This window comes from Sander vitreus, chromosome 14 (genome assembly GCF_031162955.1).
Source record: "Sander vitreus isolate 19-12246 chromosome 14, sanVit1, whole genome shotgun sequence".
NCBI classification, from domain to species: Eukaryota; Metazoa; Chordata; class Actinopteri; order Perciformes; family Percidae; genus Sander; species Sander vitreus.
Genome location: NC_135868.1, coordinates 19143877 through 19168401, shown reverse-complemented (window position 1 = coordinate 19168401; position 24525 = coordinate 19143877). Strand labels below are relative to the sequence as shown.

Genomic DNA, 24525 nt, shown 5'->3' with positions numbered 1-24525 from the left:
GTTTGTTCTGTCTGCACCCTGCTGCGAGGGAAACTTCGAGTTTCTTTTGGGATTCCGTGGGAAGGAAATCTTCCTGTCTGCTTTGTCCATACCAGGGATCCGATCCAGATCTCAGACCCCCGGTGGCTCCGGGTGCGCGCAGAAAACTCGGTTAAAGGGTTTCTCAATCTCTCTCTCCCTCCCTTTCTCGCTGTAGTGACTGTAGTGTGTGTGTGTGTGTGTGTGTGTGTGTGTGTGTGTGTGTGTGTGTGTGTGTGTGTGTGATTACCTGCATGCACGCGCAAAGCTCTGGATCTCATGCGTCAAGACTTGTGCACATCTGGTTTTGGCAGGGTCGCAGAGTTGCAGAGGAGGGACTATTTCAGTTTGTGTGTGTGTGTGTGTGTGTGTGTGTGTGTGTGTGTGTGTGTGTGTGTGTGTGTGTGTGAGCACGCTCTGCGCCTGAACTCTGTAATTCGCAGCAGATGACCACTTGGGGGGATGGAGGCGTTGTTGGGGTGGTGAGCGTTCCCTCAGACAGCATGAGAGCGCACTGCACAAATTAATTTGCTTTATAGAAGATGCTGCTAAGTGATGGATCCGCGTGCTTGATGTGTACGGCACTTTTCTCTCCACTTTTCATGGTAACAAGTGGATTATGGACGAGTCGTTCTCCAGCGTGAGAGAGGAGAGGGGCGACTGCACCTGAACAACACAAAGCGAATGCCGCATCAGTTTCTGGCTGTGCCAGCCGCGCAGTGGGAATGGATACAGGCAATTTCCTGGCTGGGATATGCTTTCTCCTGCTGTCGCTCAATGGGTTCATTTCTTCCTCACCGGCGACGAGCTTTTGTCCCGACCGCTGTGACTGTCAGCACCCGCAGCACCTCATGTGCACCAACCGCGGGTTGCGCACTGTGCCCAAACCCACCACGCGGGTGCCCGAGGAGGTGCTGATCTTCAGCCTTGGGGGTAACTTCATTGTTAACATCTCCGCTTTTGACTTCACACGGTACAGTAACCTCGTGCGGTTGAATTTACAGTACAATCAAATACAAACTATTCACCCAAAAGCATTTGAGAAACTCTCCAAGTTGGAGGAGCTGTACTTGGGACACAATCTTTTTTCAAATATACCCGCTGGGACTTTACAATCCCTAAAAAAATTAACTATTCTCTGTGGAAATAATAATGACATTAAGAATCTCACATCGGAGCTCTTTGCCAACTTGGATAATCTTGTTAAATTGCGTCTGGATGGCAACTCAATAGACGTTCTGCAGGACTCTGTTTTTAAAAGTTTGCCCAGCCTACATTATCTCCATCTGGAATCCAACAAACTGCAGCATATTCACAGAAACGCTTTCTCTAAACTCACCAACCTACGCTTTCTAAACCTGGCCCACAACAAGCAGTCATCCGTGCGCAATGCCCTCATTTTCTCCCAACTCAAAGCTCTGACAACTTTGCTGCTGTCTGAAAATGAAATACAGTACGTTGGAAACCACGTCTTCCAAAATCTAAAAAAACTGTCCAAACTGTCCCTCAGCAACAACAGAATCTCTCGCCTGGACAGCGGGGCTCTGAAGGGGCTTTCGAGCCTCAGAGAGCTTCTGATTGACGGCAACGAGCTGGAGGAAATCCCCGCCGGTCTCCTGGACTCTCTGGAGCGCATCGAGGAGCTGGACTTCAGTCGCAACCGGATTTCCACCGTGGACTCTTTGGCTTTTTCGCAACTTAAACATCTGAGAGTGCTGAAGCTGAAGAACAACATGCTCACCAGCCTTTCCGGGGACATTTTTGCCCTCAACAACGTGCTTTACGACTTGGATCTCCATGGCAACAACTGGACATGCGACTGTCGCCTGGAGGAGCTGAAAAGATGGATGACTGCTGCGCATTCTCAGGGCAAACTGTTGACTGTTTTTGTGCAGTGTCACCACCCAGCAACTCTGAGGGGGAAATATTTGGACTATGTGAACAGCTCCCAGCTGCAGCCCCTCGGGAACTGGACCCAGTTGTGTAGGAGCCAACCTGGGCCTGAGGAGATCCAGGGAGGGGGGGTGTTGGTAAAGGGGGAGGGAAAAGAAAATGGAACTGTGGATACAATAAAGCAGAAGGAAAGAGGTGAAGAAGGCCAAGTGGAGGAGACAGAAGGTGTAGATTTGAGACATGGGAACAGGGATGGAGTCATAATGAGGAAAGAGGGAGAGAAGAGGAAGAGAGAAGGACAGGAGGGGGTGGGAATCCAGGGAGACCAAGGTGGTCTAGAGGTGGCAGAATCCTCTTCTTCACCAGAAAGAAAGAAACCAAAGAAAGAGTCACTCAGCCCAAGATCACAACCTGCTGCAGAGGCTGCTGGGAAACGGGCCAAAAGTAGGCAAAGGTCAGATGTAATTTCCAGAACCGATCCACCAGCTATTTCCACACCAAGCAATGCTGGAAACCAGGACAGGGACTCCACTGATGCGAACACAGGGCTCAACACCACTACTCCGGTCCAGTCAGGAGAAAAGTTTGATCTTCTGAGATCGTCAGATCAGGAGGAGGCTCTACCTCTAATCACAGATCCTTGTGTGTTCAACCACCATTTCATCACTAATGTTTCAGTGGATCAAGTGACATCTAGTACTGTCACCATCTACTGGATCACCAGGGATCATCACCGCTACACACCAGGACCTGGGCCAGGCCTAGATGAAGTCCACTACCGGATTCTGTTTGACCGCTTTGGCACTCCGGATCGTTTCCCTCGCTATGTTTACGCTCGTGGCACAGCTCGCTCCGTAACCATTCGAGAACTCAGCTCAGATGTGACCTACATGGTCTGTGTGGAGGGAGTAGTTGGAGGATCTGTTTGTCAAATTGCACCCCGTGACCACTGCGCCGGGCTGGTCACTCTCCCCGAGGGCTTCAGCCATGGAGGCATGCTCACCTCTGACCTCCAGCTGGTGACGGTGGCCACGCTGGCTGGGAACGCCGTGCTGCTGCTTGTCATTGGCGGGGTCTGGCTGGGGCGAAGCCTGAAGAGGAGGCTGCAGAGGAGGAAGACGGCCGTGCACGTGCGGCACATGTACTCTACCAGGCGGCCGTTTCGTTCTGCCGTGGCCACCGCCTCTGTGTCAGCTGACTTCACAAGCTACCAAAGCAGCCGTCCAGCACGACTTGCACCACTAGAGGAAGGGGACCTCATTGAGTTCCCGTGTGACCGTTTTCTGGACAGCAACAGTGTTCGCAGAGACAGTGACATGCAGAGATTCTCCGACTAGAACCATACACATTTGAATTGGCTTGTACTGCAATCTTTGGTTTAGTCTCCTCTCTGGACATACCACAGTATCATATTAAAAACATGGGTGTGTTTGTGGCTGTGAACAGACAAAGTCAACAATCCCACCATTTTGTGTTTTGGTTACTCACTTGACCACAAGAAAACTTTCAAAGTGACAATAGAACAGCTGAGCTCATCAGTGCCTTTTCAGACACCAGAGGAAGTACAATCCCTCTGACATCCTCTTCCTGCTTTGTGCATTTCCTCTTTCATTTCCTTGCACCTGCAAGTGTTTCTAAATGTGTGATTTGTTGATGTATTGTGTGTACGCATGAATGATTGCTCACTGATTTCAACTACGGTGCTAATGTTGAGTTCATAGACATCATATTGTCTCATATTTGTACAGTATGTAATGATGGCTGCTGGTTGGCAGAAAACAAAAGCTTGTTTTGTATCACATCTATCACGTTTTATAATTTCTATATCATTTCGCATTACATCAAGAAGTAAAATCCCCAACAATGTGATTCATTTGTCATTTGAGTGTTTATGGATGATTTAACTCTATAAATAGATGTTACTCTCTTTGTGGCTTTCAAATATATTTAACCTATGCCACTGATTATGTAAAGTGAAAGGGGATTTTATGTCTAGAAATGGGGGAATATATGAAGAGTATTCCATATATTACTGGCATTAACCGCTTGAACTCCAGATTGTGTTTCGCTCCCTTTTTTTAACTTTTACTTTCTCTTATGATAATTTTTTTTTTTTATCAAAATGGGTCATTTGCTGTTGACTGGTAATATTAGCTGTAACATAATACATTTCTTGTATTTTCAAATAGGGAGCAATTAACAAGAGGATTCCTCTACAACGACTATTTAGTGATTTAGAGGGAGACCTGAACAATGTGTGAGAGTGGGGAAGATAATTGCAATAACATGTTGGAGAAGTAATTGTATGTGTGTGTGTGTGTGTGTGTGTGTGTGCGCGTCTGTGTGTGCATCCATGCTTTTGTATGCGTGTCAAGATGAGGTCTGGCAATAGTTAAGCAGTCCCTTTGTTTGAGTAGAATAGGGTGGAGTGCAAATCAGGCACACTTGCACAAAGACACATGTACACACACACACACACACACACACACACACACACACACACACACACACACACACACACACACACACACACACACACGGGTGCACAATTGCATGTATATTAGGTATATTCATACCAGAGTCTAGATGTCAGAACTGAAGCTTTTGACATAAAATACATCTTAATAGTCTGCATTAAAGAGTTTTCAGCTGGTACCACAAAAAAGTCCTTAAGTTTGGCACACTTTGATTTACTGATTAGTCAGACAAATTAAACGTGTAAATAAAAGACAAAATACTATTTTAAATGTTTCTTCTTGAATTAAATAGTAAGAAATGTGCATGTGGTTGTATTGGCCAAACATTAAAACAGCCTATGATCTACTTTGCTGACCATTCCAGTTGTCTACCACTAACAAAATCAGTCACTAGATGGCAGACTAGACCGTACTGTATGTACAGAAGCAAATCAAAAACTATAATCTCATTGCTCACAACCACAGGCTTACTGTGTCAAAATAATTCTGACAGATTTAATATCATGAAAGATATTTTGAAAGCATATAAAATAAAGACACATGGAAATACCACCATTTTTTATTAACGGACAGGGATTGAGACATGAGGTGCAGTTTATAGATATTTAGTGTCTTAAGGCAGTTAAAAAAAGTGCCTGAAAGGAAATACTGTACAATCATGTTCTAAATGGCTTTCCAAGTTTGATTTGAAATCTTGAAATAAACATTTTTTTGTCTTAGTATGAATCATTTTTAGAAAAATACATAGTTTTGACAAGCTGCTTCTGCATCAAAGATAAGGCATAAGATGTGCACTTGCAGATTCTCAGATAGAAATATAAAACTAATATATAGGCTCTTTGTTTTTAATTAGTGCAAGATATAAGAGCAAAAGATTCTGAAAAGATGTGTTATGATTGTGCATGTGCATAGTCAGTGGGTAGCAGGCAATGGTTAGATTGCCATGAACAGAAACATTTTCTGAATAAACAGAGGATCCAGTTGCCATGTAACCATTACAGGTTTTAACAAGGCTTTCAGAAGAGGTCATTTTTGTACCTGTTATGGAAATGTATCAGTATGTGGTTCTGGTCTCCTCTCCAACCAGAAAGGATGATGATCATGTTAAAAACAAAAACCTCAGTGTTCACATGGATTTATAAATTCACCTACCCAGTTCAGTATTTCATCTACAATGTAAAGACACAGGGATCCACAGCTGAGTGTGACTTTAGTGTGACAGAAAGATAATTCAATCTGGTAGGATTCAGCCATCCAGTCCCAGACCCTCCTCTATGTGGTGAGGACTAGCGTCCAGCCTTGGGGTTGTGCCCTGTGTTGCCTCCAGCTGTCGAGGAGGTGGAGATGCTATTGTGTTGGACGGCCTGCAGATGAGACCCAGGACCTACAGGGGTGGGACTTCCTCCTGGGCTCACCCCTGCAGCTGGACACAGAGACAGCTGTCAATCAAAGTCACAGATGCTGTGGGTTGTCTGTTCTGTGAGCGGAGTTTGTTAGCACACGCATGCAAATGAATGAAACCCCACTACAGCTTAGATTAAAGGAAAATATCTCTTTTATTTTAACAAATGAATACTGTACATACAGGTAAAAAGACAACAATAGAAATATACGAAAAGTAACACATGCCAATATTGCATCCATTTTTGTTCTCTGAAGCTCAACACTTAAAAAACATAATGGCTGCTTTCAATTAAGCCACAAGGTGCAGTATTTCTTTTCTTTCCGTTAAGGTCATAGACAGGTTCAGTTATTGTTGAACATTAACTTTAGACTGCCTGGAGTGCAAGATGGGCATGATGTGCATTTTGTTCCAAGCTAGCTTCATGCAAGTCAAACTGCAAGAATATTGCATTGCACTCCAGAGTAAACACTCACACAGTCAAATAGCATCAAGGTCTGGTTCATTAAATGAGTATGAAAATGGAAATGAAAAATGCATTCTGTAAAACGGAGAGTTAGGAGTGCAGTGCTTACCCTTGATTGGCTCTCCAAAGAAGTAAAAGTGCATGTATCAATAAGTGGAGACTGGCGGGTTAAAAGCAGAGTTTTTACTCTTAAGTGCTGTTTAGCTGCACTCTGTGAGATACAGTTTAAGGTCCCTGTGTGTGTGCTGAGGGGTGGCTGCTTGTCATAACAAGACAAAATGGAACCATGGGGTATTCCCTTATGTGCACATACAAGGTATCTTAAGTATACCCTCAGTGATGGATGGAGATGATTGGTGTCAGGCATCTGGAAAAGCTGGTGAGATTTCTAGAGAGGGGGTGCAGGGTATGGGGGTTTTACTCACTGGGGTACCCCTGTGCTTCTCTCTGCCGGGCGGTGACAGGACAGTCTTTGTGGGTGAGCAGAATCTGTTTCAGTTGACCCACCTCCGACCTCAATGACGTCACCTCGTTCTGGAAACACACAGAGAAATACTAAATATCCTTGAAGTGTAGATTGTGTGTACTTTTTAACACTTCATCACTGAGTGTTAGATAAGACTCATATACATCATAACTGCACTAAGTGCAACTAGCACAATAGGTTTACTTACATCTGTATTAATACTATTTAAGTAGTTGCACATTTTTATTCCCAACTTGTATATAATTTAAATATTTGTTTAATAATTGTATTGTATTAATTGTATCCTATTTATTATTTCATGTATATTCTGTATGTGTGTTGTGTGTCTGATATTTTGCTGCTGTAACACTGTAATTTCCCATTTTTGGGATCAATACAAATCTATCAATCTATCTATCTATCTATCTATCTATCTATCTATCTATCTATCTATCTATCTATCTATCTATCTATCTATCTATTTGTGTGTGTACAGATGCGTGTCCCACCTGTAGCTGCAGGTTTGTATGCGTCAACTCTTCAGCTTTCTTCTCCAGCGATGACACCCATACTTTTCTCTTCTGTCGGCAGCGGGTGGCTGCGGCCCGGTTACGCTCCAGAAACTTCTGCCTGCGCTCGTCAGGGTCCTGCTCTGCTGTCCTCCTGCGGCGGTTGCCACCTCCCCCTCCTCCACTGCTGCAGCTATCACTTGCCTGCATTGCATGCTGGGAGTGGGCTAGATGGGAGGGCTGCATCTGCTGTGCAACTGGTGATAACTGCAAACCAAAAAAAAAAGAACATTTTCAAAAACTGTGCCTGACTGCAGAAATATGTCCGGCGTATCAGAAATATAAAGCATCTGCACCTGTGCTGGAACAGACAGGGGAGGTGCAGGAGGCGAACCCTGGTGCAGATGGGGAGCGGTTGCTTGGTGAGCCTGAGCAAGGTGGCTGTGGGGGCTTCCCAGATGCTGCGGAGGTGGAGCATGGCATCGCTGTTGAAAGGCAAGGGGCTGAGTTGGAAGCTGTGGATGATGGGGATGATGGTGGTGTTGTAGTGGAGGTGCCTGATGACGCTGTGACATCATCTCCATCATGTGACCCATGGATGTCACAGGGTTGTTGATGGCGACCATTGCTGGGTGGTGCTGTTGGAAATGATGGCCCAGCGCCTGTTTGGATCTCTGAGAGGAGATCAAATAAATACATAAGTATACATGTGATGCACTGTTCAACGCATTTAAAGTTGCATAAAACAATAAATACCAGCTAAAAATCAACCCACAGAGACAAAGAGCTGTACATGTCATTTCTTTAAAAAAAAACACAGTGGAGCCTCAGTATGTATAAATTACAACTTGTATATTTTCACATCCTCTCATTTAAACTGCACATTAATTCAGAGTTTATAATGGCCTCTAGGAATGTCACAGACAACCAATTACAACTCTTGAATATCTCAAAGGCCGGTGAACCTGGTATAAGAGGAAGATGATTGGACGCTGGGACATGTAGGGCCAAGAAAGCCCCCAGTGATGCTGAATAGGAGCGGGTTCTTGACTATTATATATCTCTAGCAACATATCAAATTATTCACAACATGTCTGGCTATATTCAGTAAACTGAGAAAAAAAAGCTAACCAATTGTCTGGAGACAACCAGTCCTTTTAGAAGTCCCCTGGGTGAAATTGTACAGGAATATTTTACATATTTGATTTCTTAGTATGTTATTAAAGTATAGGTTGTAAAATGCAGCACATTAATACGTATACATTTCCCCTATAAATAGGGTAAATTGAGAAAACTAAAAAAACCCTTTACCAAACTATCTTGATATGAAATACAAATTACAAAATAAACATATTTCAAATACAGTATGTTTAAATACTGCCTACTACTGCTCCCCACAGGGTTTTTAAACCATGTTTGAGTTGATATGTGTGACACTAAACACTATATATGAAGAGCTTGTGGGTATACATAAACATTTTCTATCCCTCTCATACTGTGTGGTGTGTGTTTGACCCCCAACACTGACTAAATTGGTACCAGCAACTTAGCTACCGTACCTACAGGCTCTTTCAGGTCAAACAAGCATTAGTAGCCCACAGTATCATACCTCTATGTAGCAAAAATATCTCAGAATTAAAATTATAACTGGTCACAGCCACAATCTTCCACTTAGCCCATCATCGCCTTTTCTCCTAATTATCCACAACCGTGAAAACAACTGTAAAAAGGAGGGATAATGTGTTCCAATAAATGCTGCAGTCTGCAGCTTGATACCTTCACACTTTATCATTCCCACATATCATCTGACTAAACAGACTGTAAGAGCTAAATTAAACTTCATCTCACCTTTCTCCTGCACTCAGCAGAGGAGACGGAGAGAAAGAGAGGTCATGTTTAGAGCATGACATCACTCTCCTCCCTGGCAATATTGCTATCTGTTCCCTGTTAAACAACATTTCTTTAAGAGAAGAAGCAGATTTTTTTCCCTTCAACCATTCAACTACGAAAAAAAGGAGCACATTTAGCGGGTGCCAAGGATGAGGTCACCGAGCTGTCTGTGCCAGCTTTACCAGGCTGACAGTCAAACACACATGCACAGCCGCACAGCCGCACACCCAATGAACAGGACGGGACACGAGTATTTCAGCTCTGTTTACTACATAGAAACACCCTGACACTGGGGCCTGTGATTACATCATAGGTCTCCTTGGCCTGGATGACACACCACGTTGATATTTCTGTCTGGAGGGATCAGTGAATGAAGACACAGAACTGTACATGAAACACTGATCCACTTGTTAAACGTTTACTTTTCCACTTCAGCTGAGTGGGGAGTTACGGTACAGCGGAGGCATGTTAATTCTCCTTCTGTGGTTTTACAGAAGCAGAGTCCTGTTTCACACCTTGGAAATGCAAAATGCTAAATGCTACCTGACATGACTAAATTACAATAGAATAAAATAAAATTGCTCTGGAGAAGAAGTGTGTGTGTGTGTGTGTGTGTGTGTGTGTGTGTGTGTGTGTGTGTGTGTTCAAAGAAGAGAGGTTCAGATTTGAACCTGCGACCTGAGCAGCTCTGAAAACTGAAACCCCTTTTCATTTGCTACTCTATATACAAGCTCTGCACATGAAGTCATAACCTGTGCGTGTGTGTGTGTGTGTGTGTGTGTGTGTGTGTGTGTGTGTGTGTGCGGCTGTAGGGCGATTTCACAGTTTTCCCTTTGAAGGTGCTTTTGATAGCACACATATATTTAACAATTGATACTACATGCACCTATAAAGAGGAAATGTAAAATTTACAAGAGGAGAGATTGAGAGCATGTTGACACAAGAAAAATAAAACAACCAAGAAAGCCAGGGAGAGCATGTAGATTGTGATTTCCTGTGGTGCAGACCTGTGTGTGTGTGTGTGTGTGTGTGTGTGTGTGTGTGTGTGTGTGTGTGTGTGTGTGTGTGTGTGTGTGTGTGTGTGTGTGTGTGTGTGTGTGTGTGTGTGTGTGTGTGTGTGTGTGTGTTAAAGTGTAAAGTTAAACTCTGGTTCCTGTCTATCCTGATTAGAAAGGAATGAGCCAAAGGCAGAATGTGTGTTTTTGTGGCTTTAATTACAGAGATGAGAAAAGTGAAATCATAAAAAGTTAAAGGACAAGTTAGACGTTTTGGGAAAACACTTATTCATTTTCTGGTGACAAAAGTAGCTAAGAAGATTGGTACCACTCTCATATTTGTCAGTTAAATATAGGGAAAATATGAAGCTACTACAGCCAGCTGTCGGTTAGCTTAGCTTAGCACAAAGACTGGAAACATGGGGAAACTAGCTAGCCTGATTCTGTCCAAAGATAACACAATTTGCCTACCAGCACATCTAAAGCTTGAATGTTATATCTTATTCATTCAAATATAAAAAACGACAATTCAATGTTTTATTATTTCTTGGCTCTAAGCAGTTGCCAGGCCATCGGCAGAGATTCCAGGAAGTTACTGCTTCCAGCTAAGAAATAGGCCGGCCCCTAGTAAAGGTTTTTTCACATTTTGCATGGATAAAGGAAATCAAATATAATATGTGAGCTTAGATGTGCTGGTAGGTGGGCTTTGTTACCTTTGGACAGAGCCAGGATAGCTGTTTCCTCCCTGTTTTCAGTCTTTATGCTAACATAAGCTAACCACCTGCTGGTGGTAGCTTCATACTTAACGTACAAATATGAGATTGGTATAAATCTACATCTCCATCTCCATCAGAAAGAGAATAATTAACAACTAACAAATGACAAATCAGCTTTAGTCCATAAACAATGGCATTGGTATCAGTTTTCCAAAAGCCACTAGTGGTCCAGCTGTACTTAGTCTTATCATATATAGTATACAGAAAGTCTTTGATAAAGCATAACGTTATTACGAAAGGAGAAAGTAATTATCAGTAGGAAACGGTAAGAAAATATTTGACTGGTCAGTACCTGAGGCGAGGAACAGGAGGGGTTGTGTACAGGACCTGGTATACCCATTATACACGGCATTTGCTTCTCTATCTGAAGAAGGAAAGAAATTGACACTAAAATAACCTTTCAACCATGACAAGGAAAAGCTATAGCACATACATAACCTCAAGTATAAAGAGTTCTCCACAAGGTCACATCCATTTGGAGTTTGACACTTTTGATTAATTCATACACAAGAGTGAAGTGAATTTTTCTGTCATCCATAAATATTTCTAACTCGTGGATCTTGACCACTTGGGCCACTATACCTGCATCTATAAATCATAATGCATGCCTGTCTGTATGTGTGTGAGTCCTTTACTTACGGGCATGTGCTGGGCAGATGCCCCTTGCATGGCGGGGTCTGGCAGGGTGCCAGGTAAAGAGGCTGGCAGCGGTTGTCTGTGTCTGTTCCGCATGTGAAGGAGGGAGGACAGCGGCCCGGGAACCGGCCTGTGGTGAGCCACAGAGAGAGAGAGAGAGAGAGAGAGAGAGAGAGAGAGAGAGAGAGAAGGGGGCGAGTCATGCCAGAGCGCTATCCACAGCTAAAGTTTCACTAATCCAGTTTAGACAGAGGTGCAAGTTGAAACATTTATAGCTTTAATGGCAGGTGGAGGTCAGGCTGGGATAGATGGACATGGTCAAAAAAGGTCAAAGTGGAAACTAGGGATGGATAAACGGATGACATGAAACAAAGGGGTAATAGAAGAAGGATTAGGTTTAAATCTACTAGAACTAACTGATCTGATCTGTTTTGTGACTAACCCAAAGAGGTATGTGTCCCATTTTTTGAAATATCCATCTTGGAGATTTCTGCCTCCACCCCAACTCAAGGGCGGTGATTTAAATTTTGTTTGCGACTCTCAAAACATTGAAAATTACATTTTAAGCTGTGTGTCTTTTCAGGAACAATGTCACAGTTACTCTGGGTAATCCACAGACCTCATTGTCAACAGTTTCTATTGGAACAACTTCCTGCAGAACAATTTGTCCCTATGAAGACTATTGTTCTGTGGATTATCCATAATAATAAGGACATCTGTTTCTGGAAAGAGTTTTCCAGTTAAACATTTTTAAAAGTAATTTTTCAATGTGGTGAGCACCACAATCTTAATTATATTTACCTCCACTGTACTGAAGTGGAGGCAGTGTTGCTAGATATGTTTGTTTTCCTCCAAATTGGGCTACTTTTATTTGATTTGATTGGGTGAGTAAAAATGGTTTTGGGCAATTTGTGATATTTTGTATCATTTGGGTACTTGAATCTGGCTTTTTTCTTCCTATGCAAATTATTATTTATTCATACCTGTGTGATAAAAGCCTTTTTATCTGTTCATTTTCTCATTATTGTAACTTTGGTGGTTTTGAGTTTTCTTAAACTAATACTATTAGAACAGAATATGTCTTATGAGGCATGTTTTAGGACTGAATTCTTATTTTTTCTTCTTGTACTCGTATAGGTGAAGGTTAAGTGTTTACTGATGTCTAGATGCAGGTTATTTGCGACCATGTTGCGTGTATGTGTGTGTTATTTAAAATAAAATGTCATCACACCCTACTGGAGAAAAAAGAGGAGAAGAAAGGTGGGTTTTAGTTTCTCATTGGGCTATTTGGTGTTTAGCCAAATAGCCAAATTTGGTTAGTCAAATCTGGCAACACTGAGTGGAGGAAGAAATCTCAGAGGTGGAAATCTGGGCCCATAAAACCTAAATTATCTGCATAGCTACAAACCACTAGAAGTACCTAAGTGAAAAAATATTCCCTTTTGTTTTTGGGTGAACCAACACTTAAAATATGGACAAAAGCATCCACTGAATGAAAAACCAAAACAAAATGTTGTTGTATGTGAGCAAAAAAAAGGTGTAAACAGAGATTTGAGGTGAAGCAATGATGACAGAAACTATTATGATGTGAAAAAAGTGAAAGAAAACAGAGTTATGGAAAACAATAACAGCTTGATAGGGAGGAGAGAAGCTCAGGGATGATAGTGGGGGATGTAGAAACCCAGGGTGCCATGTGCTGACCTAACCACTCTGGCTCTCAGCCAATCGGACAGCGTGGGCCTCCGTGGCCGTGCTGAGGTCATCGGCAATGATGTCATCACTGAATCTCGGGTATGCGGCCCGTATAACATACAACAAAGTACAGACAAACCAAAACAGCATTTCCAAACGTAACCACAACAGTTCTACCGGGCCAACAGCCAGACACTCAGAGACCAGGTCGCTATGGAAACTGGTCGTAAACATGAGGGGAAACAATCAGAGACACAATCCATGGTTCATTTTGCAACACTTTGCTGGTTTCACTGACTAACATGCTGTCTGGATTCAGCTGGTACTGATTTACGTACCATAACCACTCCCCACTGTCCTGTCCTGTCTGGTCCTGGACAGATGTTTGGAGCTTATTATGTCTTTGACTTACTTTTGGTACCTTGGTTCATCTGATCAACTGCAGAGATGTGACAGAGGCTTTGTTTGTCTATATGTAAATAAGCCGAGGCTTTTATTTTGTAAGACTGGTTGTTGGGATGAGAGAAGGCTTTAAAATGTCTCTTTAGGACCAAAAGTATTAAGGTGCTCATGTTATGCTTTTTGGCTCTTTCCCCTTTCCTTTATTGTGTTATATATCTTTTTTGTGCATGTTACAGGTTTACAAAGTGAAAAAGCCCAAAGTCCGCCCCAAAGGGACTTACCATCTCCAACAGAAAACACTGTTCACAAACTGCTCCAAACAGCTCTATTGTAGTCCAGTCTTTACTTCCGTGACAAACGTGCGTCACTTTGTAACACACGTTATAATGCTCGCCTAGCTGCTAGCGTGGCACGCCCTCATACTCTGCTTCTGACTGGCTAGTAGTGCTTACCTAGCTACCGCGCATGTGCAACTCCCAACAAAGATGGAATAGAAGTGACTATTTAAATGTATTAGATGATAGCTATTACTAGTAGACAAAACAATAAAAAAGTAATATATAATAACATAAATAATGATAAATGTCCTTGCAGCTGATAATGTGCAGTTGAAGCATTTTATAAAGTTAAAATACTGAAAGAAGTTGAAGTGGCAGTTGAATTACAAATAGGGAAAGAAGATGGCAGTGAACATTGAAGTTTTCAGTCAAAGTTTCAGCAATGAATAAAGTAGAAGTGTTAATTCAAGCATTCAATTCAAGCGTTTGAGAAAAAATTAATTTGACAAAATGAGCAGTCATTTTGTTTTGGTTTTATTCTATTTTGTAGAATGGTTTGGATGTGGGTAGGTTCATTTTTTCACATCAAGCAGTATGCTGCAAGTAAATAAAAAAATAAAATAAATTGGTTTGACATTGCTCATTAAACCCCACAGTATACTGTTTGTAATGAGATATTCAGAAGACATACATCTAAATCCAAAGCTGAAATGTCAAGAAGAGAGAAAGCAGCTGCTGGGAGCTGGTCAGATGAAAGACAGGAAGTCCTCTAATCTGTCTGTTGAACTAGGTGATAACTAGGGAGCCATGGAAGCTGCATAGGCGCTGAGAGACTCCAGTCTGGTTCTGATTCTTAACACACATAACAGAAGCAATATTTGGGTGGCAGTGTGGGTAGTGTCAGTGGGTTTGAGTGGGTGTTGTGCAGCCGTTCTCCATCTCTTTTGCTATGACTTTGTTCTCTCAGTAAACTGCTGTTTGATTTTTTTCCTTCTTTCTCTCAGTTAATTAGTGCAGTGATAAATTATGCAGGGGGAAATGCCAGTCTGTGCCAGACAGAATGAGTTATAATAAGTCCAAAACAGGAATGGGCGAGACAGAGTAAAGGAGAGAAAGAAAGAGTGAGAAAAGGCAACATTAAAATGAAATATGTGTGTGTGTGTGTGTGTGTGTGTGTGTGTGTGTGTGTGTGTGTGTGTGTGTGCGCGCGCGCGCGTATGTGTTTGTGAGTGTGCGTGCGTGCATGCGTGCGTGCGTGACGAAGAGAATAAATGTTGCTGCATGGATGAATAGATGAAGTAAAATCTGTGCTGTATGTGTGTATGGGTGCCTTTAGGTGTGAATGTGTGCAGCCAAACTCACCCTGAGTGTGTGAGGGTGGAAGAAGCCTGGGTGATGACTGAACCGGACAGCGAGGACAGAGCTTGCTGGGCAGCCAGGCTGCAGCTGGGGCCCATCATGGTGCCATGACACTGAGGGTGCTGCAGCGGCTGGGTCTGGGGATGGTGCAGCGGTGGCTGGGGATGAGGGTGCTGGAGCTGCGATTTCAGCTGCTGCGGGTTCATACAGGACGACCCATTATGAGAAAGCGTCTGTTGGGAGAAGTGAGAGCTACAATCAGCTGGGACCATTTTGAACTTGCAGTATCTACTTCCATTACGTGATCTGAGGTGATTTTGAGATGTGTGTCCATCCATGCATCCATTTGTTTAGGCATGTGTGTGTGTGTGTGTGTGTGTGTGTGTGTGTGTGTGTGTGTGTGTGTGTGTGTGTGTGTGTTTGATGTCTAGCTGTTTAATTTACAGGGGAGAATGTGATCTCCTGGTGTGTCTTTCCTCACAGCAGGTCAGATATCTGCAGTAGTCTAATTGGCTCTGACTGTTTTTATTTCCCTCACAGCCAAGTGTCACTCAAAACGTTTACCTGACAGACCTCACAAGCAAACACCTATCGGCAATACTGCACAAGTCAGCATTGTATCTTTAGGCTAACCTCAGCCAAAAGATTGAAAATGCTGCTTAACTTTGGTTTGTATTTGTGTATAAAATGTACCTGTTTGCTCTTTTCCTCTTCTTGTGCTTGAAGAAACTCTTCCTCTATCTCCTTGAACAGACCAACCTCTTCACAGTTCTGCAAAAATCGTGTTGGCGTTGGAGTCTGGTCTGGAAGCATTACATACAAATACACACAGAAAAAAAGGTGAGACAGGTTTCGCGGCCCTTTTGACACAATAGTCTCTTCCTGCTTCCTAACTCGACTGTAGTCAAAACTGTAATGGCAAGAGGAGAAACGAGTCTCCTCTCAGCTGTGCTCTGTGTGTCTCTCTGTGATAACATCAGCCTGTCTCTGTGAACAGTCTAAACATGCAGGGGTCAAAGGTCAGTTGGGCTCTTTGTTTTTGACATGAGATTTCCTGCAGGAGGCGTGGCAGGCTGCAGGAGAGAGAGAGAGAGAGAGAGAGAGAGAGAGAGAGAGAGAGAGAGAGAGAGAGAGAGAGAGAGAGAGAGAGAGAGAGAGAGAGAGAGACTCAGAGAAAGAGTCTGCTGAGGTTAGATGACATGCTCATGTTTATGTCCAGATGGACAGCTGTTTCTATGGTTACAGACAGTGTCACATGACCGTGTTCTGACCATGAGTCTGGATCGTGGTGGTGCATTTGAAAAAAATACTTGGCTAGTGAAGCTACTCAACATGCTTTGCCTTGTAGGGGCTTTTACATATACAACATTAAAGCTGGATTAGTATATTTAAAAAAAAAAAACACGTCTGTTTTTCCTGTAGCTCCAAACCTGTTTTATTTATGGACTTATGTCTCAGTGGAGTAAGAATAATTTGTTGTTGCATGCAGTGCACACCCTTTTTTCCCTGATTCTTATTTTTGCAAATACAAAAAGCTTCTAAAACAGCATTTAGACTATCATGGGACATCTCCCCACGAAATACCATGATAATTACATTCTCTTTGGGTTAGCAGCTCTTTAAAGAGCATTTTTAAAGCATAAATGCTAAACAGTAAGGCAGTGTTGTAGTTATAAAATACACTACTGTCCATCTGATATTGGTACATATTTGTTCAATAATCAGCAAACAAATATAGTGTTATTGTCAAAGAACACAGACAGAGGTATCCACAAGCATTTGGTTACATCAGCGATCAGTTTTTATGCACCACATATCTGGAACAAACTCCTTTCTTTAAATAATTGTTTATTTCTTATACGGCACTGTAACTTTTATTCTTGTATTATATCTGTTTTTATATTTTTAACTGTTTTTAACTGCTCTTTCACGTTTTATGTAAAGCACTTTGCCTTGTTGCTGAATGTGCTCTACAATTAAAGCTGCCTTGCCTTGCCTTGCCTTGCATCTACATAATTATCCCACAGAATTCTCTCCTGTACCTACCTTCACTCCTGTCCCACTTACTTTTCCCAATATCAGAATAAAAAGCACAATATCAATAAAAGGGTTGTGCTGACCCCTGCACAACTCCTCCCTGGGTGTGAATCAAAGTTGGTCTTCACTGATGGCGTTATCAGTATGTTTGGTCTAATCTGATGGAGTATACTGTACATGTTGCAACATGAGCAACTCTGTTCTCTCAGACTATCTGAGGGAAGGAAGCCTGTATTGAGCTGTCTGATTTAGTAGTGTCATCCTTTTTTTATCAAGCACACACACACACACACACACACACACACACACACACACACACACACACACACACACACACACACACACACACACACATACAGCCAGACAACTGAATCTGAACTGAGTGACATAAAGCAAGTAGTGAATAAATGAGGACGATTATTTATGGTTATGGGGAGATAAGGGGACACACAAACTTTGTATTAGCTGGTTGGTTGATGTTGGATAGAAGGCAATATGTTTTTTTTTCCTTTCGTGCTTTCTCACCTGTAAAAGCCGTATCCGTCTTGATGGAGGAGAACTTGAGGGACATCTCATGCTTGTGTCTGTGGATGAGCAGATGCTCTTCTAACTGGAAGCGCTGCAGCACACCGACAGAGTGAGAAAGATATGAAGAGATAGGTGCAGCTGCATGACATGACACATGGGATGAGATGTTTAGTTTAATCAGCTGACTTGTCAGTCATAATGCTCTGAAGTCAGTGGAGTATTTGAGAATATTTATCACTACACATGATAAATGAAAGAAAAATATAATTATAATGTATTTATTATATAATTGTAATGTTTTACTCTTATTATAGTTCCTTATTACACACTAGCCTTTATCAGCACAGTCTTGACTGCATGCCACATTGCATTTCATGTGACAAATAAAATATTTAATCTTATCCTATTATTATCAGCCTGGAATACATTGTGTCCACAATTAATAATCATATGATAAAGACTTTTCTACAATATGTAAAGCATTTTATTTCACCAACAATACAATCAGGATTTATAATAATAATAATAATTCATAATAATAGTCATATATTTTCCTGCAAAAATAATTTTCTTTACAGCTGTGGTGCAGGTGTAACACACATACTGTATCCAACAGACCTGAGAGCAGCCCGGGGCGCCGCACATATAAGGCCTGTCCTGTTTGTCATTCATGTCATACACAAGCCTACAAAACAGAAGAAGCAAGAACAACATATTAACCTGCTGCATCCACACATTACAGCAGGCAGCTTGTACTTATATTTTTAATTACAGAGAGTGAGAGTGAGAGAGAGAGAGAGAGAGAGAGAGAGAGAGAGAGAGAGAGAGAGAGAGTGCTCTGATAAATCACACACTGAGCTTGTATGATACAGTTATCCTCCTATTATCACGTCTTTATTGTGGAGGCGGTGTGTAATGAGGTAGATGCCACAGATGATGGATGTTTTACCCAGAGACATCTCGAGGAAAATGATCCCTTTAGTGCCAGTGGGAGAGCAACAGTATTGCTGCTGTATACTGCAGGTAGTCATTTTTATTAGGACAAGTACTGCTGTATAATAAATACAACCTGTTTGTGTTTTTCCTAACTATTCATTACACAGTAGGCCTAGTAATAACATGTACTGTAAGCACCAGAAGAGAATCAAAGCCTTACGGCATCAGGATCTTTACTTTTCATAGTTATTATGTAGCAAAGTGCTAAGTGTGGTGCCATTAAGCTTTCATCGTGGCATCAGTTAATAATACGAGCATGATGAAAGGATACATGCTTGCCATGCATAGCATAATAATAAAGTCATCATAGAGTAAATATATCAACACAAACACAAAATAAAGTACAACGATAAACCCGAGCTTGACCCATTCAGTTCTTCAGTGGAGATATTAAGCCAATCATGGGGGGTAATTATGACTTATTTGAAGTGCTTCTTCTGCTGACCGTTCATTTTCCACTGAGAGCAAAGGAAGAAGCCTTCAACTCCCTGGCCTTAGGCATCCCCCTGAGCTGTGTGTCACCAAACAAGATTCACACACTTGTCAAGAGGTCAACGGGTTGACCCTTGCTTGACTTTTCATCCTAGTGATTGAGAAATGTTAAAGATGCGGATGGTGGCGATGAGAAGTGCATGTGTCACTTATTTCACAGGTACACACACGCTTTCCCCTCAAGCAAACTTTGGGTTTGCGTGGGCATAATGTGCTGAGAAGACAGTAAAGTGGGTCCTGATGTCATGGGAAAGAGTGAGAGCTAAAGAGCGGAGCGAGGAGAGAGAGGGCAAAAGTACATGCTTCCATAAGAAATGGAAAGCGTGTAGGGTGGGGGGAAGGCTTAAGGGGTTGGAGAGTGGCATTAGGGTGATGGAGAGAGGAATGGAAAGGGCAAGTGGCAGTGAGAGAGAGAGAGAGAGAGAGAGAGAGAGAGAGAGAGAGAGAGAGAGAGAAGGAGGACACAATGAATGGAAGAGAGAAGGAATGAGGCAGGCGGTAGAGGGAGGGCTGCACTGCCGGCCTACTCCTGACAGGTTTGAACCTGCCTCAGCCCCCATTTTCCAACCCCAGCAAGTAGAGGTGACTTCATAGGTGTGTGAGTGATTGTGTGTGGGTGTGTATCACAACATGAACAAGCAAACAAGTGTCCACAACATCATAATCATAGCTAGATAGAGAGATAGATAATTTACAAAGCCAGTTGAAAAAGACGGAAGGTTTTCATACTTTTACAGTTTTTAAATGTAGCCTACCTTAAACGGCACTTTAGTGTGTAGCCTTTCATGGAGCAATGATATTGGGCTACATAATATGATACCCTATTTCAGAGATAAATACATAGATAGATATTTATGATAATCATGATTATCTTCCAACAGTTGTTACCCCGCTCTCTAGCCTATCTCTCTCTCCTAAAGCAGCACTTGTACTAGATAAGCAGACTCAGCACATCTTCAGCAAAACCTTTGTCAGAGCGCATCAATGCGGAATGACGTCATACTTAATACATAAATCCAACAACAGACAACATGTTGCCAACTTAAGACGGATTAATGTTACATTTTTCTTTTAATATCGTTTTTGGAAAACTAAATCATAGGAGTTTGTCCCGCCTCCTCCTCTGTTATTCTCTTTTGATGAATGACATAATACACTCACAACTTTAAAACCGCCTGTGCTTGTGAATCACCTACAACATTCTTATGTCCAGCTTTAAAAAAAAATAAAAAATAAAAATTGTCAACTTTAGTTACTTACTACGTCTCAAGGTTGCCATGTTTGATGGATCAATGTCAACGGCATCAAACCGGTCGCGCCGGCTTGGCCTCAAATTAGGCAGCGGTTCTGACCAGCAAATGGTCCAGCAGCCGGGCGGTCAGTGTCTGTCTGTGTCTCAAGAACATGCCGGTGTGTTTCCTTTCCTACCGCTCCGTATAGCAACCTGTATAACTCATAAACAAGCTCGCCACAGCTGTATGGAGAGTGCTGTCACACCCCCCAAATAGACACTCGCGCTCAACCTCGTCCGCCTGGTGATGAGACTTCACCGGGACAACTAGCCAATCAACTTCCCCCGTTAACTTTCCAGTAGGAGTAAAATAAAAAAGATTAACGTATAAAGATACATTCAGCACACTGCGTCAGCGTCAGGCGAGCGCTTGCTATTAGGTTTAAAGTTTTGTGAATGAAAGTAAATTGCGGAGGCTTACCTACAAGTAGAGACGGACAAGCGGCGCCCAAGAGAGGAACCACGTTGGACTGGAGCGAGATTACAATACGTTCTATTTACAGAAGCATTACATCACCCCACCGGTGACGTCACGTGGGATTCCTGAACTTCTAAATCATTGCGGTCCCGTACGGAGAGAGGGATTGAGGGGGGCGGGGTTACAACACCGGCCCGTAGGGGGACGGACGGACAGGACAGCGGCATGGTGGCGGACCGGGACCAGACAGACAAACCAAGTCAGACCAGCCAACGACACACCAACAGCAACGTGACGGCCACTGCAGGGTGGGCTGATGAGACCCAGCTCTCTCTCTCTCTATCTCTCTCTCTCTCTCTCTCTCTCTCTCTCCACTTTCAGTGTCTGTCTTAAACGGGACGTCCCAGCGTCTGCATTGAGTTTATGCGTCAAAATGAGCATAGCCCCCAAGGGTGTTTTTTTAAAACTTTTCTGAGGTTATACTTCTATTTATTTTAGAACAAAACTATTATTTTGAAACATAAACAGTCTTAAGGTAAAGGGAAATTAGGCAGTGCTTTGTCCCGAACTGATCCTGATAAACGAAATTGAGAACATGATAACCTACTAATAATGGTGCTACAACTAGGCTACTTACAATAGCATACTACCACTACTACTACTACTACTACTACTACTACTAATAATAATAATAATAATTATAATTATAATAATATGCCTAATAATTATAGTAGTAGTAATAATAATTGTAATAATATTACTAGTATTGTTGTTGTTATTATAAATGAATATTAATACTTATATATTAATACTAATAATAAATTGGTCCAGTGACCCTCTGTTTTAATCTCTGGTGACCCAAAAAGTTCTTTTGTTTCTCTACCCACATAGTTTTATTTAATCAGGTAGTCACATTGAGATCAAGATCTCTTTTTCAAGAGAGACCTGAGAATTAATTTTTTTTTTTATAATCAAACAACCATGTAGGCCTATATAACAAGTTATAACATATCTTAAGTCAAACAACCAACAATCAAGCGTCAAACAGAATAGAAATATTAACACACACATATAGACCTACAGATTCTATTACAATAGTCATAAAACACATAGGGATTATAAAGCTTCTCCATGGGTAATGAAATGAGCTCTCTTGAAAGCTGTTTCAAGTTCTTTCCATTTAAAAGGTGCATGTGGCCTACCTGCATTCTGCTAAGGTTATTGCAACCAAGCGGGATGGCTTCAGCAAGACAAAGTTATTATTGGATCATACCTATACTGTAGTGACGGAAAATTTAAATAAGAAAGGAGATGTGAGGTAGTTCAAAAGTTTTAACAATGTAGCGTTATTGATAAAGTGTAACACATTGTGATAGACTGGGTCTGTTGTCGCCATCAATACAGTACATCCACAGTCACTACACACCGGTAGTGTGTTTAATATGATGTCATAAGTCATGGTCAGGGCAAAGAGTCACGTCCCATTCTGACACACGTTTGTGTAGGGGACACATTTTACACAGGAACAGCTTTACAGTTTAAAAAGGTGTTACCCGTTGTGTTGTATATTAAAAGAAGACCTTTTTTTTGGCAAATGTATTCATTTTGGCAATGTTGATGAAGATGAGAGAGATGATACTTTAAATATTCAGGTTTATGTATCCTTTTAATGGTTTTTAATTAAGTTACACTGAATTACATTATTGTTTCCAAAAATAAATAAATGCCCACTGTTTTGTAACTTGTTCAAAATCATTTATGTGATGCCATGAACTCCCGTTGGTCATACAAAAAACAGGAGGGTCTTTGTTCATTCACATCTCCACTAAGCTAAGCCATGGAGTAATATCTGCCATGTTTGGTCAGGCTTTCCGGTGCTCCAGCTGAACAGAGGGATATGTTTTTGTTGTGGTTGAAGCGCAAAATGGGACCAAACCCAACTGACTCATCATCCACCAATCGCATAAAGTATGTAAATTCTGGTAGCCATGGCAACGGGAAACAGGAAGTTGTGATGATGTCACTCTGTGTTGTGAGCTCCTGACCCCTGTGGATGTGAATCACTGAGCTTTTTTTTCACTGAAGATATGGGATGTTTTACAGCACGTGTGCGTGCCCGTGAAGAGTGTGCACTAAAACACACTAAAAAGTGTATGACGGCAGCCAGGAAGTCTCTGGCTGGTGCCCTGGAGCAGACAATGCCACTGAGATTACAACTACCTCCATAACTCAGTGGCAATACCAGCCATTACCATCTGGCATCTTCACCTCAGCATGGCTCTTAACAGCCAGACTGGGAGCTTAAGAGAGCTGCCTGCTCAGAGCTGTAAAAATATGGCGTTTCAGGTCAAAGGTCAAACAAACTTACTGACCTCAATCCCCATGTAGCATTATCCTCACTGTGGCTACATCACACATCTGGCTCATTTGCCAAACTGTTTTGATTTGATACACGATGGTCTCTGACTATTAAGTAATTGAGTATTGAGTAATGTTGCACTAATGTGCGACTTAAAAAGTAACTGAAAACAGATACTTTAAACAGAATCCGAGTATACAAGTTACAGTCATCTGATTATGTAATGCGACTGCTGGAGTTAAATTTACATCCAACTCTGCCCTTACATGCAGATCCATTCAAGAGTAGACCCCTTGTGTGTGTTTGTTATGATTTGGTGTGGTCCACACTGCACAACACATGTACACTGGAGTTGTGTGTTGGTCATCACACTGGTTGGACTGTTTGTTTTCAGCGAAAAAAGGAGCTGATAATTGGAAAATCCATGCTAGAGATCTATCCCAAACTGTTACATTGTGCACCACTCACAGACCTCAGATATGATGATGTCATGCACCATAAACTCATTCTCAGTCTCTCCCTTTCTCTCTTGTATTTCACAACACATGCTACCACTTCTCATTTACGTAATGGTTTTGGGAACTACGTCTCTGTCACAGCTCTGATACACCATGTGCGTGTAATGAGTGTGTTTATGTGTGTCCTACATGTTTGTGTAAGAGATAACATGTGTTAGGCTGATGAAGTCACTGAATTTCTATACTGTACAAGTGCGTACGCTGGTGATGTCATGTTGTTTGTGTTTGTAACAGTTATTTAGTACTTATTTGCAGCTGTGAATCAGAATTCATGATTCATTGATGTTTTTGTATGTATGTGTGTCTGTGTTTAAAATGGTTGGGTAGATTGAGGGCAGTCAGAAAAAAGATTGAGTGTGTTCCCAGGTCTTAAGGTTGTTTGCTGAAGTCACTGGCCAGTGGTTTATGACAGACCATTTTAACGCTCGATTAACAGGTCCAACACAGGCCAGCCGGCCCTGGTTAGCCAACCCCAGTGATTTCAGGACATTCTCCTCTCTCTGGGAGCCACACACACATATACACATTACAAAGTTCTCTCCTCACCACTGAGCCATTACAGGGAAACATTAATCCTTAAACTCTGATATCAATGTGTTATGCAACTGCTATAGCTTAAATATTGAC

The 24525-nt window shown here is 42.0% G+C and overlaps 2 protein-coding genes across 7 annotated transcripts; one reads left to right on the top strand and one right to left on the bottom strand.

The window, feature by feature from the left end:
- Positions 1-373: 373 nt before the first annotated feature.
- tril (TLR4 interactor with leucine-rich repeats) lies at positions 374-5108 on the top strand. Its single transcript, XM_078267812.1, has one exon. It carries the CDS (start codon positions 744-746, stop codon positions 3246-3248), a length of 2505 nt encoding a protein of 834 aa, XP_078123938.1. The 5' UTR covers positions 374-743; the 3' UTR covers positions 3249-5108.
- On the bottom strand, positions 4935-21320 carry LOC144528936 (cyclic AMP-responsive element-binding protein 5-like). Of its 6 annotated transcripts, none has more exons than XM_078267818.1 (11): positions 21025-21320; positions 18443-18509; positions 17822-17915; positions 15953-16062; positions 15263-15492; positions 11532-11658; positions 11185-11256; positions 7588-7905; positions 7232-7498; positions 6682-6790; positions 4935-5827 (listed from the first exon to the last, which is right to left on the bottom strand). In XM_078267818.1, the coding sequence occupies exons 2-11, from the start codon at positions 18494-18496 to the stop codon at positions 5736-5738; spliced, it is 1473 nt and encodes a 490-aa protein (XP_078123944.1). In that variant the 5' UTR covers positions 18497-18509; positions 21025-21320; the 3' UTR covers positions 4935-5735. The 6 variants fall into 6 exon arrangements, with proteins under 6 accessions (XP_078123944.1, XP_078123943.1, XP_078123939.1 ...); XM_078267817.1 differs by having other exon boundaries at positions 4935-5805; XM_078267813.1 differs by having other exon boundaries at positions 4935-5811; positions 21025-21319.
- Between the last annotated feature and the right edge of the window lie 3205 nt (positions 21321-24525).